The sequence below is a fragment of the Haliotis rufescens genome, unplaced genomic scaffold, assembly GCF_023055435.1.
Source record: "Haliotis rufescens isolate VD_foot unplaced genomic scaffold, xgHalRufe1.0.p SCAF_11, whole genome shotgun sequence".
Classification (NCBI taxonomy): domain Eukaryota; kingdom Metazoa; phylum Mollusca; class Gastropoda; order Lepetellida; family Haliotidae; genus Haliotis; species Haliotis rufescens.
Window position 1 is genome coordinate 19,788,677 of NW_025963791.1, and position 16,039 is coordinate 19,804,715.

A 16,039-nucleotide genomic window follows, 5' to 3' on the forward strand; every position below is an offset into this window, starting at 1 on the left:
TTATTTCTTTATTGATTTAGGGTGTTTTGCAATCCTTTGTTGTCGATTACGGAACCAAATGCTGATTGCTCAATGCTAGCAGAACAAACCTAGAGATGTAAATAACACACAAACTGGTCTTGTTCGCCGGGCCACATGGTACCTGAAGAATTTCACTCCAAAATGGTACAAATTAGGTTTGCAACGAATACACTATGAGGCGAATGCGATTCGTATCACGAATATAGAGTAATGAATACGAATATTAATTCACGAATACAATAACAAATCAGCAGTTGATGTATTATTTGTTATATTCAGTGAAACTAAAGCAACACAAATTATTTGACATGGTTTGTTAATTGTTAATATATTATACATTTATATACTGTACTTATCCAGGTTCTAGTATCTGCTCAAATGCGTCAATGACCAGTGACCACATTAATGTCAAATTAAATGTTATAAGAGTGTTGTCTTTGAAGAAATCTATGCATATAATATGTTCTTATTGATATTTTTAGATATAGGGTATGTAAATGAACATGACTGCATATTCATGAATATTCAATTCTATTGGGACTGCCTCTGTGGTCTAGTGGTAGAGTGTCCGCCCGGAGAGCGGAAGGTTCGGGGTTTGATCCCCGGCCGCGTCATACCAAAAGACGTTAAAAGATGGTACTTGTTGTTACCCTGTCTGGCGCTCGGTATAAGGGGCTAAAACAAGGACTGGTCGGCTCGGAGTCAGTATACTGTGTCTGAGTGGGGTATTCATGTTAAACTGCGGCATGGTATCTCAGTGGGCTAGCACTATAAATCGGCATCAGTCCGGACTAGTACAAGCAGCCACACACACACACACATTTGCATGCACGTCGCTATATAAGTGCAATAATCTTGAACGCGACGTTAAACTCAATTCACCTCACCTCACCTTGTCCCTTTAAATATAAGTTGCTTTGACCTACTGGCTTGATTCCTTGCTTGTGGAAACTTCCACTAGCTGCGTCAAGTTGGGCAATACAATTACGCAATACGCCTACCCATGTGTCGATTCGTGTTTTATTTCTTTATTGATTTAGGGTGTTTTGCAATCCTTTGTTGTCGATAATGGAACCAAATGCTGATTGCTCAATGCTAGCAGAACAAACCTAGAGATGCAAATAACACACAAACTGGTCTTGTTCGCCGGGCCACATGGTACCTGAAGAATTTCACTCCAAAATGGTACAAATTAGGTTTGCAACGAATACACTATGAGGCGAATACGATTCGTATCACGAATATAGAGTAATGAATACGAATATTAATTCACGAATACAATAACAAGTCAGCAGTTGATGTATTATTTGTTATATTCAGTAAAACTAAAGCAACACAAATTATTTGACATGGTTTGTTAATTGTTAATATATTATACATTTATATACTGTACTTATCCAGGTACTAGTATCTGCACAAATGCGTCAATGACCAGTGACCACATTACATCAAATTAAATGTTATAAGAGTGTTGTCTTTGAAGAAATCTATGCATATAATATGTTCTTATGGATATTTTTAGATATAGGGTATGTAAATGAACATGACTGCATATTCATGAATATTCAATTCTGTTGGTCATGAATAACGAATTCAATTCATGAATTGATACGGTTTGATTCACAGATTACGCGTCGTGAATCGTAACAGTCATAGTAAAATTTAAGTATCATGATACATATGGGTACGTGAGTTAGGCAAATCTATGATGTAGATTCTGGTCAGCCTTACTGCTTTGTCCCTTTGTTGTTTTGACCTGCTGGCATGGGTACAATGTGTGAAGCCCATTTCTGGTGTCCCCCGCCATGATATTGCTGGAATATTGCTAAAAGCGGCGTAAGGCCATATTCACTCACTCACTTGACCTACTGGCATCAGTCCATGCTGGTGGTGAACATATTCAACCAATGTCTGTTAAGGCATTTCCCTCTCACATTACACCAGTGTGGTGATGTTTAAAATACTGTTTCAGAGCAACGGTAAAGCTTATGAACTCACTTCCTTGCCAACTGTTTGTGGTGTCACTGCAGGGTTGCAGACTTGAATTTAATTTCCCCAGACCACAGGACTGACTACTTGAAAATTTTATCAGTCTTTGTCAAAAGTTGCCAGTACCAGATTCTATAGTAAAAAAATGATGATGCATCTCTTACTCTGTTGTCTATTACTGTGGACTTGGATTTTGGTTGTTTAGTTTTTGTATAAAATAGATGTCATAAGACAAAATGAAAATAAACAACTGGCCACAGGACAGGTGAAATGTATATATCGCCCGTCCTTGGTGGAATAAACTTGTCATGGATGGTGGGACAGGCTATTATTTGCAACTCTTCAGTGTAAGTTTGGTAGTCTCATGGAACACATGCGCTCTGTCGAGTATAGGACCGCCTCCGTGGTCTAGTGGCAGAGCGTCTGCCCGAAAAGCTGTTTGATTCCCGGCCATGTCAGCCAAAAGACATTAAAAGATGGTTCTTGTTGTTACCCTGCCTGGCGCTCGGCATTAAGGGGCTAAAAACAGACTGGTTGGTTCAGAGTCAGTTTACTGTGTCTGAGTGGGATATTCATGTTAAAGCTGCGGCATAGCATCTCAGTGGCCTACACAACCACACACACACACACACACACGTGCTTACACGTCGCTATATAAGTGCAGTAGTCTTTTACCTCACCTGTAGAATATTGCTCTGTGACTGGAGTCTTTTTTTTTTTTTTATCTGTTTTAAATAAAAATGAATGAAGAATTACAACTGGTAGTTTACAAGATACATATTTTAAGGGACAAAGTACCATTTAAGTGTGGAATAACAGGTATAATAGATCATGTTGTCAGTTATATTTTATTATAAGCATGAGTGAGTGAGTGAGTTGGGTTTAACGCCGCTTTTAACAGTATTACAGTTTTATCACGGCGTATAAGCATGAGAGGATGATGTTGTTATGTTCATCTGATCTGCAGGGAAAGCCAAAGCGATGTAAATAAAGAAAAAGAATTGTTTCAAATTTCATCATTAACTTATGATAAAAACATGAGTCATTTTCTAAATTAGAAAATCTATTTCCTATTGTGAAAAGGTGTTGAAACTGATAGAATATGTATTCCACATCGGTATTTGATACTTTAACATATTTTGGAATAAATTTTCTTTGAATATTACATAGTGTTGTCTCCACAACAAGTAGAGCGCTTGTTGGCCAAGTGGATAGAGCTTCTGGCCAGAGGGTAGGACATCTTCCTGGGCAAGAGTGTCCACTAGCCTATATCAAAACCAGGTTTCTTTCCTTGCCATTTCAGACCTAAGTTTCTTTGCTCGATTGTGACACCACCGAGTGCGAAAACTTTGAATCTCTTTGAAAATATTTGTCTTAGCTTAATTTTTGGAATAATTTATCGCAAATTCTACTGGCGATGTCTGTGTCCATAGCAGGGACCACGTTTTCGGAACATGAATGTCAATTTTGCAAAACTGATTGGACTTCATATGTGTAATAGTCCTCTTATATTGTAACACTGAAAAGTAGGCTAGAAATGGACTTTGATATAGGCTAGTGGACACGTTTGCCTTGGGCAGACAGGAGCAGGACTGGTCAGCTCAAAGTCAGTCTACTTAGTCTGATTGTGGAATCATCTGAAACTGCGACATGGTATCTCAGTAGACCTTAGTGCAGTAATCTCACAATGTTATAATGTGGCAGAGGAATGTAAACTTAATTTAATACCTTTGTGACTAGGGCTTGACCAACAAACGAAGTTGTGAGGAATTATTATAATTATTTATTAATAACATATTTCGGTCCATAGTTCTAGCTGAATTGAGTCCAAAGACTGATTTTATTAAGTCCTTGACCAAATATGACCCTTTCAGAGTGTGTTTGTTTTGTCTGTTGGCCAGACTTTCTATGTTTCTGGTTGAACAACCTATTGGTGAGGGGACAATACATTTCAATTTCTGTTTTGTTTCTGAAGACGTTATTGGACATGTTGGCACGTGTACAGTGATAAGATGGCAGTCTAATTGGTCTTAAGTTTAACATTGGAATTCATTTTGGTGAATATGTGATTGCTTTTGATAAGAAGGAGTGGGTTTTTTCTATGCCAGATTATGAGGTCAGCTGTCACTTCATTTAATGTTGAACAAAGTAAACCATTTTGAAGGTAACAATGACACACAAACTGTACTATCAAATATACTATTCAAATTTATAACCGTTTAAGACTTTCAGAAGGTTCAGCTATTTTATACGTACTCAATACTGATCAATGAAAACAACATGAAATACAATGACATGCTACACGGTCATGAATCCCTGTCCTTGTGAAAGTCTGGAAATTGCATCTTTGGATTGTTTTTTTAATGAAAAATGATTGAAGGACCAATGAAGGAGATGAAATGTGTGTGCAGAAACAGGCCTGTAGAGAACTAGGAAACACTTTCATTTCTCCTCAGAATGTTAATCATTGTCATTATGCAATGCAGTTGTATGACCTGAATTTGTAGTGAGCACATAGTCTTCTCATTTGCATTGAAACAAATTTATAATTAAAATCGGAAGGGCTTTTATTATGTTTATAAATAGGTCATCAACTGCGAAATTACATAAAATATCCCCATTGTAAGCACTGGACTGTATGCAGAGTGTCACCCTTTCACGTACAGCTGTTCTGGTAGACCCACTTTCTGTTTAGATTTCCCGGGAATACCAAGCGATCTCGGCTGTAATAATCTTGCCTGTGGTGGCCTGCTGCTTATTTCTGAGAAATCCCCCAGTAGGGACTGTAAATCTAGCTGTGGATATACCGGGCTCTCAGGTCACACATGCAAGCTGTCTGCACAAAAATGGGTTAAAATTATTTCTATCATTGTCATTCAAAATGATATTTCGCTATGTTCACATGTTTATGGATTTTTTTTTATGGAATTAATAGAAAATAAATGCAATTTAGAATGTTGTGCAGGAATAATTATTTCCATGAAAAGTTAGTTCATGGTGAAATGGAAATCTGAATATCGGACTGATAAAGGGAAGATTACCGTATTTTCTTGAGTGTTGTGCACACTTTCCCCCCACAAACACAGCTGTGTAGAAGGGGGTCCGCATTATACATGCCATAATGAGTTTTGATGTTTTTTATCCCAACACAAAGACATTACCGTGAGCAATGTAATGTCGTAAAAAGTGTTCATTGCATATCTGGACTTTTATAACTTATTTCATTAATTTTATTTAAAATTCATTTTAATATTGTTTTAATAAATTTCGACGAAATCGTGTAGTTCAACTTTTAGTCATTGTGTTATGCAGAGGCAGTCATTGTACTGATAGCTGTATTGATGGTGCAAGCAATGTGAAGGAGCTGTGATAAGGTGTAGATCTTTGATAGTGGTTGTTCACAGTGTTAATTTTCGCTTTTCCAAGAAAAGTCAATAGATTTATGCAGTCCTTAAAGTGTTCTTCCATTATATCATTATATCCCGGAATAGGCATCTGAATCTTGTAGTTAGTTTGCCCATAAGCCAATTTGCTAGCTGTGGGCATTTACAAGTACAGCGTTTGGTGTAGATAGTATCCCATAATGCCATTTCTACTTGATCATGCTAATGAAACCTGAAATATAGTTTAATCTTTTCAAAACATCACCTGCAATTGCACATTTGTGTTAAGTGATTCTACTGGGATGTAGTCATATTTTTGTCAATTTTTGAATGGGATTTTTTCTGTATTGTGACAAATTTTTTATAAAAATCTTTTGGTTGTTTTTTTATAAGAGTACTAGAACTTGAAACCACTGTAAACCTTGGAGTTGTTTGCGTGTGTATTATACACTGGACGCAGCGACCATATGTCTATCATTGTCAGTGAGTTGAGGCATTGTGAAGGTGTTAGCACTACTGTAACTGAGTGGAATGAGGTCCTGATGTTGTGAAGGGCATCCCCTGTTCTAAACAGGATTCATTGAAACAAGATAGCAGTGTTTATGTAGGAGCGTACACCAGACCAAGGTCCTGGAAGGCACATTCTGTAAAACTAGAGCAATATACAACAATCAGGTATAAATTTAAGAAATATGTCAGAAGAGGTCAGAAAACATTAATTTCAATTTCGTTCCATGCTTTGTTGTACTTAACGATTCTTCATATACATTACATCTTACCCTGTTCTATAAACTGTATAAACCTCTGTCATTTAATTTTACTTTCTTTGGCTGATCATGTGATATTCTGATGGGATGGGCTGTGATTTGTTTCTGAAAGTACTGAAAAAGAATAATCCTCATGTTTTACAAGATAATATGACTGTTTGTTTGAAATGTTGGATGTCCTGGAAAAAAATGTCTGCAACAATTGTGTGCCTTGATGCAACAACCATAAATTTTGTCTTTCTCGAACATCCCGTCCTTGTACCCCAGCACTCTCCTCCCTCTACCCTCCTATTATAGGGTTGCTACCTAATACCCGGTATGTAACAGAGTAAGTACTGCTTTGTGAATTTTCTAACAACATCTAAAGGATATCCTTTTTTGTTGCAGGCCATCCGAGTTTTCTTTGTTGTGCGAGCTCTGTCCCTGATGCTGATGGACCAACCGGAGATGCAGCTGCCGCTTACCAATGAGGACCGCTGTGTTAAAGTCGGGGACAAGCTGGATCTCAGTGAGTGAGCCAATAGAGAAGGGGCTTGTGTAGGAAGTCCAGGTTCTCTCACAGTAAACTGGAAGCCATACTGAACCACTGTCTGATCATGAGGGACTACACTCTTGACAACTGATGATGTTGAACTTGATAAAAAAAAATTAAAAAATTAATATACATGGGAAGGTAACCATAGTAACGGAATAGACTCATGATAGCACACAGCTTCTATACATGCTGAACAAACACTTATACTTTTTCTTACCAAATTATACTTTCTCTAAATAATACACACAGTGATCTTCAGTATCTTAGTATATCCATCACTTTTGCTTAAAATTAAAATAATTCTTGACATATAAAAAAACTTAAGTTGAAAGATATTTTCAGCAATGCAGTCCTTAAAGGAAACGCCCCCACACACTTATCCATCCTTCTTTGATAGTCCTTATCTAAGTCTACCATGTTAAACAATCTTGGTTTGTTTGTAAACATCTGCACAGCTGGATTGTTGTCCTTGATTCCAGTGATTCAGTGACCTCTGACCCTAGCCTTATGTGTATGTATGGTCCTTATGAAAGCTAGTTTTCCAGGAATTGTAAAACTGAAAGTACAGTGTAATTGATTGGTTAGAAGTATTTGTACTGTCAACAGCAGTTGGTGTCGCCAGTACTCTTAAGCTGGAAGGAGTACAGCTGTCTCAGCATTAAGGAACAGAATTTATGGATGTCAACTTCTGTATTATGAGAACACAAAGTTTCAGAGTATATACTTGCTCACATCAGGTCATAATCCCTGATGTAGGAGTAAGTATAACTCCGAAATGATGTGTCCCTCATAATAAAGAAGTTGACATCTGTAAATTCTCTGCCTTATGTGTATCACTTCTTATTGCCTTTCAAAGACTTGTCCCAGTGTTGTCACTCTCCTACCCAGAGTTCCATGCGGCCGGCAGCCAGCCAGCATAGTACCTCTGCCACAGGCCAGCGCCATGTGACGATTCGTCACATCTTTCACAGTCCATTCAAGATATTGCATATGTTTTTCATCCGTTTCATGTTTGACAAGTCTACCCATTTTCATAAACAAATGTCAAAGAATGGTTACGGTTCATTAAGAAAGTATCCTCATACGTGAACATCTACTTGTTTTTGCGTAGCTATCCTTTGTTTACATTGGTTGTACGGCTCCACGTGCTGTCATTGAAGCCCAACGGAGAGCTAGCGATACGGTTACTTTGATGTATAAATATATATTGTCATGCAACTCACTGTCGCGGTTGTAGAAGCATATCTATATAATTATGCAAAAAACCATGTAAAGCGCCCAAAATATTTGCTTTAGTCCGTCCTATACTGATTTCTGAAAAAGCGCGTTTGTTTACAAACAAGAGAAAAGTCCGGTCACGTGATATGCAAATTAGCCTGTGGCAGTGGTGTTATGCTGAGTCACCACTGCGCCGGAGTGTGCCAGTGTTGTGTGACAAACAAGGAAAGAAGGAAAGAAGTACCATCTGCATGATCAGTACTATCTATGTGATGTAGACCACACTGATAAATGTGTCGTATAGTCCTTCATAGCTATTTCTCGGAAAGCCATAAAGATTAGTTACAGGGAAAACCATATTGTAACTACTAATTATCCTCATGTTGTAAGTTTTAACATTTGCATAACCAGTTTACAGTATGTATAAACAGTTCCTGAATTACTCATTTTGGTCCTGTTTCAGGGTTAGAAATTAGCCAAGGAGGCCTACAAGCCTGAATAGTGATAATATATCGGCAGCAGTCCCCTAGCACTGGTCTGGGCTAGTACAAATGTCTATCTCTGCTGTTTAGTGTTTGTTTGCTATATGAACAAGTTGACAATGGTGGTACAGGGATCATTCTAGGGTTGGGCCTTGTGCTTTTAGCCCCTAAATTTGATTAAAGGCCCACATTTTCAATACATTGGGCATTTTAACATTGTGCTGTATGGGCAAGTGTGGGTGTACCTCTGGAATATTTGAAATTTTCATATAAAGGGCCCATGTCAGAAAATTCCTAGAGTGAACCCTGGTGGCAAAAGGTTTTAAAAGAAACCAGTGTCTTTGTCCCAGACCTGGCTGGTGTGTAGCTGATGTTCTTGGCCCCATTCCACAAAGTGATCTTAGCGCTAAGACTGCCGTAAGTCTGTGTTAAAGTATGGGACTTACGATCGTCTCAGTACTACGATCGCTTTGTGGAACGGGGTCCTGATCTGGTAAACACAGACACAGAAAATGACACTTCCCAACACGCACATTATCATCATGTCCATATATGGTATATTTCAGGGAACTGTTAGCTTCAGAAAGCATAGTCATTCCACTAATGGCACACAAACAGGAAACGGTCTGTAGTAGTTCAACCAGAATAGATCTAAGTGGGACTATTATGTCCCATTGTTTGAACAGAATTGTATTCTGTGACTTATATATCTGTGTTTTAGCAAAAAGGAAGTGTTGCATTGCAATACCTATTGCGATTTATTGGGAGCTAAAGTGTTTGACTGATTGACACTGATTGTGTATGTAGATCCATTTTCTAAGTACTGAAGTAAATATTATGATGTCAAAGTCAGCATGGTCAGTCGCCATTGCCACCACCGCCATAAGTAAAAAATCACGTCTGCATTTCCACCATTATTGTCAATTGGAAACATCTTTTGTGGATGAATTTCTGTGTAGATTTTATGTTAAGCAATACAAATAATGACGAATGTTGTGAAAACAAATATTGCAGTATGTATCGTTTGTAAGTGTATTGCAGTATGTATCGTTTGAAAAGTGTATTGCAGTATACCGGTAATACACTACAGTTCTAGGGACTGTCCCTAGTTTAGGGGTCGGTCGGGTAGCCTAGTGGTTAAAGCATTCACTCATCACGTTAAAGACCCGGGTTCGATTCCCGACATGGGTACAATGTGTGAAGCCTTTTCTGGTGTCCCCCGCTGTGATATTGCTGGAATATTGCTAAAAGTGGCGTAAAACCATGCCCACTCACCCTAGTTCATGCTTGGACATTAGCAATAGCCTGCTGGCTCTGACCAGTTTTATGACTGTAAAGACATCCTGAGGGCTAGTAGAAATTTGGGGAGATTGCTAAATGTTATCACAATTCGGTCTAGCAGACATCCTACTTTTTCTAGGTTAATTTCCATGCTTGCTTGTTTAAGTACTAAAGCTCAAGGATCCAAGGATCTACCTTAATTTCGAACGCTGTTAGTGAAACATTGATGTCCATTGTTACAGAAAAGGTGACCACAATGTTTTGTTTGCAGACAACAGTGACCTGATAGCTTGCACCGTCATGACCCGAGATAGGTACGTAGCCAGTTCATAACTGACAGGTCTCTCATTCAGGAGGAGAATCCCAGCAAACATGTGTGTTTCTTGGAAATTGATAAATGTCTTGTTCATGCCTTGAACATTATGATTATTGTGGGGACACATTTGATTGCATTCCCTGTTTTCCTACATGTGAGCGAGGTGTGACACCCGATCTTGGTGTTGACCTTCCATTACTCTGATGCTGTATGGCTATGTTAGACCTCCAGGGCCCACTTGCACAAAGCGATCTTAGCGCTACAACTATTGTAAGCCTATGTTAAAGTATGGGAGTTAAGATCATCTTAGCGCTAAGATCGCTTCGTGCAAGTGGGCCCTGGTCGCTGAGGTATGAATAAAAAGTGTGAACTGTATGACTCAGATCAGCAGTGCTATACAATCATTCCTACTTGTGTTTTGTCCTTTTGAACTTTAAAGTTCACCTCGGAATGCAGTGCAGAACGCCCAGTGTGACTGAGGACCTTGTTGTTTTTCAAGTTTTACCCAAACCATAAATTCTCATTTTATACTCAGCAGTATGTTAAAGTTTGTGGAAGTTTTGAATAACATTTTGATTGATGATACACTTACAATAGTGTTTTGAGATGTTTAACACTAAATAGAGGAAACTCCCTTTGCACCCTTTTGAATGGGGTTGAATACATCGTCAGTGTTATTGCATGACAACAGTGATATGTTGAATGTTTCAGTCGGAAACAAGAGCGTCGGTTCTTGGTGATTGACCCGCTACAGTTGATCCTGGTGGAACCTGACAACAAGCGTCTGGGCTGGGGCATTGTGAGATTTGTGGCATTCCTACAGGTGGGTCACATGGTGTGCAACTGTTGGCTGCATCATGAGGGCGTGGGGATGTGGTCTAAAAAATGTAAAAATCATGTGCATTTGCTCTTCTTTAAGCATTGTCCAGACACCTATTTCATCAAATTTACACCCTGAAGAGAACTTTTCATCTCATTCTCAGTAAAAACTTGCATACAGTTAATCCCATCAGCTAGTGAATATGGGGTGTTTTGTTATACACTGTTGATTTGGAGGCGCAGTAGTGTAATTCTTGCATTTGCTTGTGTAGAATACAGAAAAATCAGAATTTTTTTCTTTTTCAAGGACTCTACTAACCTGACATCAGAAATGTTCATCATTATAATAATTTATAAGAGTAAATACTAATTATTCCATGCTGTGTTCCAGGACATAGAGGTGACAGGTGACAAGGATGACAGTCGGTCTCTCCATGTGGTGGTCCACAAACCATCGTCATCCATCCACGCCCGTTCTCTTCCTCTCCTGTCAGCCAGGTTCATCTTCGACGACCACATCCGATGCATGGCAGCAAAGCAGCGCCTCATCAAGGGTCGTCTCAAGGCAAGACAGCAGAAGATGCAGACCATTGAGCTCCTCCTCGACATCACTGGTCAAGCAGTCCGGTCCGGCTCCCCGGGCAGCTTCACCAGATCCGGACCTATTCCAGGTAATCATGGTTGTAGGTACACAAACACTTCCTGGATTCAGAGGTTGGTTGGTTTGTTGTTTAACACCGCACTCGGCAATATTACAGCTATATGACGGCGGTCTGTAAATAATCAAGTCTGGATCAGACAATCCAGTGATTGACAGCATGAGCATCGATCTACGCAATTGGGATGGATGACATGAATCAACCAAGTCAGCGAGCCTGACCACTCAATCCCGTTAGTCGCCTTTTACGACAAGCATAGTCGCCTTTTACGGCAAGTATGGGTTGCTGAAGACCTATTCTACCCCGGAATCTTCACGGGTAGGATTCAGAGGTGCACACTTCACTTCATGCACCATGACCTCACCCTGACATAATCAGTTGGCAGGATGTGGAGGCGGACTTGGTTGCTGCGCTCACCATTTACAATCCAGTTCCGCCTTGCTACACCACATGTCTACACTCCCTGTCTATTGTTATTAAGTGTTGTAGGGGCGGTGGGGTAGTCTAGTGGTTAAAGTGTTCGCACATCATGCTGAAGGCCCGGGTTCAGTACAATGTATGAAAGCCATTTCTGGTCTACTCCACTGTGATTAGGTAAATATTGCTAAAAGCAGTGTAAAACCGAACTCGCTCACACACTATTTTGTCTTGTGATGGGTTTACTCGTTGTTGAGACAAGCATTGTTGAGCTGTCGCAAATAACAGGTTTACTTGGAATAAGCTGTTTTGAGATTTAGCCAGTGTATATATAACTGCCTGCCCACTAGCTAAATGTCAGAAACCCTCTTTATTGACATCTGAACAGGTGTTAGGGATTTATTGTAATCACTACTTGCACAAACAGTTCTGAGCAACAGATGGAACACTCAGTATGTTCGTTCTGGTGGGAGGATGCATGTCTGGAGTGGCTTTGTGATGACAACAGGTTGTGTGATTTATGTTAGCGCATGAAGTATGGATGGCTAAACAAACATTCATATTTTTTTGACATTTCAAACAAATGTGTTGCAGGTCGGAGTCACCCAGGTAGAGCAGTCAAGGAGGGTGAACAAACCAAAGCCAAAGTCCTCTCAGGAGGCAGCCAGGGTGCTCGACCAAAACAGCGGACATCAGCAGCTGGTGAGCAGAAGAAGATCCGTGGTGGCAAACAAAGCCCACTGCCAAGTGTACCTGCCAAAAACCGAATGTCCAGTCGAGATGAGGTGGAAGAAGCAGAGGAGGCCACCTCGGCCACAGCCTTCCAGTCTCTCAACCAGGAGAGTGGGCGCAGACCCAGCACTGGTAAGACCACACAGAGATCCTTATCCGGGCCCAAAATCAACCCCCAGGTGCAGGAGATTCCCATGGAGGATCTGTCTGTGAAGAGCAAGCACAGGAGTGGATCCCTCGACAGCCGGGCCAAATCATTGCGCTTGGACCATAACAAACATGACCGACATAGAAGCCACAGCCACAGTCCCCGCAGGGCCAAAGAAGCATCTGTATCAGTGAAAAAGGAAAGTCGGAGACTTTCTGGCCCACAGACATTTAAAGCCAAAGTGAAACAGACAAGTTTAACAATTGTCACTGCTAGTCCTCACAGCAAGAGTAAACCCATTCCTGTATCCGCCTCTCCCTCCCGACCAAGGAGTGGATCATCATCAGATGACAGCCCTGAGGCATATGAACGTTCACGTAGTCACTCAGGACAGTCCCCGAAGTCTCTGAGGCCAGCAGAGGCACCAACTCTCTCCCTTCTTCCTCAGCAAGGAATGGCAGACATGGTGAGCATGGCAGCTGTGGATTCGCCAATACTTGTTCCACCCGCAGACCAACAAACTATCCACAACGTTGTAGAGATGAGCTCAAGCAGTGACAAAGACACTGTGAAGGCAGACTCCAATGATGAGGCTCTGCCTCAAGACACTCGGTCGTGTGACTCCAACTTATCATCAGACTCTAATGGAGACAGCAGCGTCAGTGTGAGTGACTCGGGTATCCAGAGTGAAGCCTCGACTACCATTGCACTGTCGAGGCCTAGGACTGCCTCAACATCAGAGCAGCTGGCTAAACTGGCTCAGATGGTGTCAGAACACTACAGCTACTCTGGAGAACAGACTGTAGAACCAGAAGATGAGTCTGGTTGACTGGACCGTGTGCAGGTCGTACTGTACTGAAGCCTTTCTTTTAGGGATGTACCCACGCTCCTTCCCAGCGCGTGACACCTTCGTTACACTCTCTGTAACATCGCTGCCACCAGTGTGGGCGCGGCCATTACATTGAAAATTTGGCCTCTTACCCCAAATGTAGGAATGTTCATACTTTTGTTTATGTCTTTGGGAATGCCATCATAATGAATCTTGAAAAGGTTTACGACTGACCATGTTTTCCAGAGGAATTTACTTTGTTGTTTGTATAATCAGATTGGTTCGAGATTGCAGACTAACGGAAAATCAACCAACTTCTCCCTTACATTCTTACTATATCAATAACATGGTAGTTTTAATGAAATAGAAATTCAAATTGACAAACAAAGTAATTTAGCAGGGATCAGTGTATTCGGCGTCACGACAGTTGTCACTTGTTTGTAAACATAACAGTCATTCGGTTGCGAGTTCAGCTCCAAGCATGGTTGGGGCCACCTATCACAGTGGGGAGTTTTGACTGGTGGCAGCGATAGTATAGAGAGCTCCGCGAACGGGCTATCGCTGCGAGGAGCTTGGGATGTATTTAAGCCTTCCTTCTACTATGGTTGTACTTGAGCCTTTTTTATCTAAGGGTGTTCTGAAGCCTTTTGTCTTCAAGAATGTACCATTATAAAGTGGGGGTGCACTGTTCTAAAGAGGGGCGTATACTATAGTCTACATATTATACTATAGTCTTTCTACTCCAGTATACCAAAATAGTATATTCAGGAATACAATTTGTCCAGTGACAGCATAAGGACTTACACCCATTTAAATGAAAAGGCTCAGCCTCTTCTCAAATTAACTGAGAAAATCGTTATAAGTGTCAAATTGTACAGTTGTTATTAGTTGTGTATTTCAGGGACAACTGTGCACCACGATACAGCACATACCCCTGTTATGAGTTACGTATTTCGGGACAACTGTGCACCATGATACAGCACATACCCCTGTTATGAGTTACGTATTTCGGGACAACTGTGCACCCGATACAGCACATGCCCCTGTTATGAGTTACGTATTTCGGGACAACTGTGCACCCGATACAGCAAATGCCCTGTGTCCTTCACTGGGGAAGACAAGGAACAAACACTGCACGAGATAACCTGTTGGCTATATGATCCCTGTGTACATATTGATTCATATTGCGTAAGTAAGTCAAATGATTGGACACTTTTCCTGATGACTTGTCAACTCCCAGATGTTGGATAAGGATGCAGATTGTATTTCCAAAAAAATGCATCTCATGAATGCATGTCATGATTATAAGCAGTCAACGCCCATGAACACTGAAGAACCTTTGAATTGGGTGAATAATGATGTATCTTGCCTGTCAGTGAAGCTGTGAACTTGGTTCCTTATGGCTGATGCTTGGGTGTACCTGAGTTTTTTTGTCTAGACTTCATGTTTATAATTTGACAGGAGTTTCATCCCAGATCAATGTTATTGTATATATCATGCTATTATCTTATGTCACTGAGTTTGTCTGTTTTCCAAATATTCTGTTTGTATTGTTGTTTGTTAAAGATTTCTTGCAGAATTTACAAAATGCAGTTTGATTTGACATGTACCATTTGACATGTATGTTTTTTTCTGAGAAAAACAAGAATAAATAGGCCTTTAGAAGAGGAAAAAGAATAAGTTTGGATAAGATGAATAGATTAGTATTTATTGTAATTAGAGATTCTCGAGATATTTGAGAAAGAACATTGAACCAAAGCATTCACACCCAAAATAACTTTCAATGAGAAATAGTCTAGGCTACACATATGATGATCTAATCCTGAAGTAATGCATAGAAGGGATGTGGAGAAGCTTTATCAAGCTTGAAATGTAGAATATTGGATGCATCCAAGTGTGTCTGCGCCATGGTCCCCTAACACTGAATGTTAGGACACCATGTGGTGCAGCATACACGTTACACAATAGGCAGTTTAACTAACAACGTGAGTTTCATCTCTTTTAGTAGGCGGATTCAGAGGGGCTGTCCAGGGGCTCCGGACCACCATTTTGAAAAGCAAATGTATGTTGTAGGCAATAAAGTTGTCTGAGAGGGAATTTTTATATTTTGGACCCCCTCCCTGGATCAGCCTTTGTTTTTGGTCTCAGTTGCCTGTAGTCTTTAATGGCCAATTATATTTTTCGGACTGGTGGCATTTATGTACAGTGTGGCTTCTACAGAAGTCAGTCTAATGTTTTGTGTCACATGTGCAGTGAGTTAAGATCATGGCGACTGATTTGAAGAAAGTTTACTGATTGGATATCATGGTGCATATACAGTCGATTCATTGTAACAATCAAAATACATGTATACGGATGGTCACCTGATGTTAATTATGGATGTATCATGTGGTAGGAGCTCTTGTTGATTACTGTAAGGATACAAATTAGGATAATGGTGATG

The 16,039-nt window shown here is 40.3% G+C and overlaps 1 protein-coding gene across 1 annotated transcript in view; it reads left to right on the top strand.

Moving 5' to 3' along the window:
• The window catches only part of LOC124137252 (protein CLEC16A-like), a 49,922-nt gene extending 36,037 nt beyond the window's left edge, over positions 1–13,885 (top strand). Inside the window, exons 19-23 of the mRNA XM_048392394.1 lie at positions 6,548–6,668; positions 9,948–9,990; positions 10,704–10,815; positions 11,203–11,482; positions 12,482–13,885. Of these exons, the coding sequence (XP_048248351.1) occupies positions 6,548–6,668; positions 9,948–9,990; positions 10,704–10,815; positions 11,203–11,482; positions 12,482–13,596 (1,671 nt within the window). The 3' untranslated portion in view covers positions 13,597–13,885. The remainder of the gene's footprint in view (positions 1–6,547; positions 6,669–9,947; positions 9,991–10,703; positions 10,816–11,202; positions 11,483–12,481) is intronic.
• Positions 13,886–16,039: the final 2,154 nt, after the last annotated feature.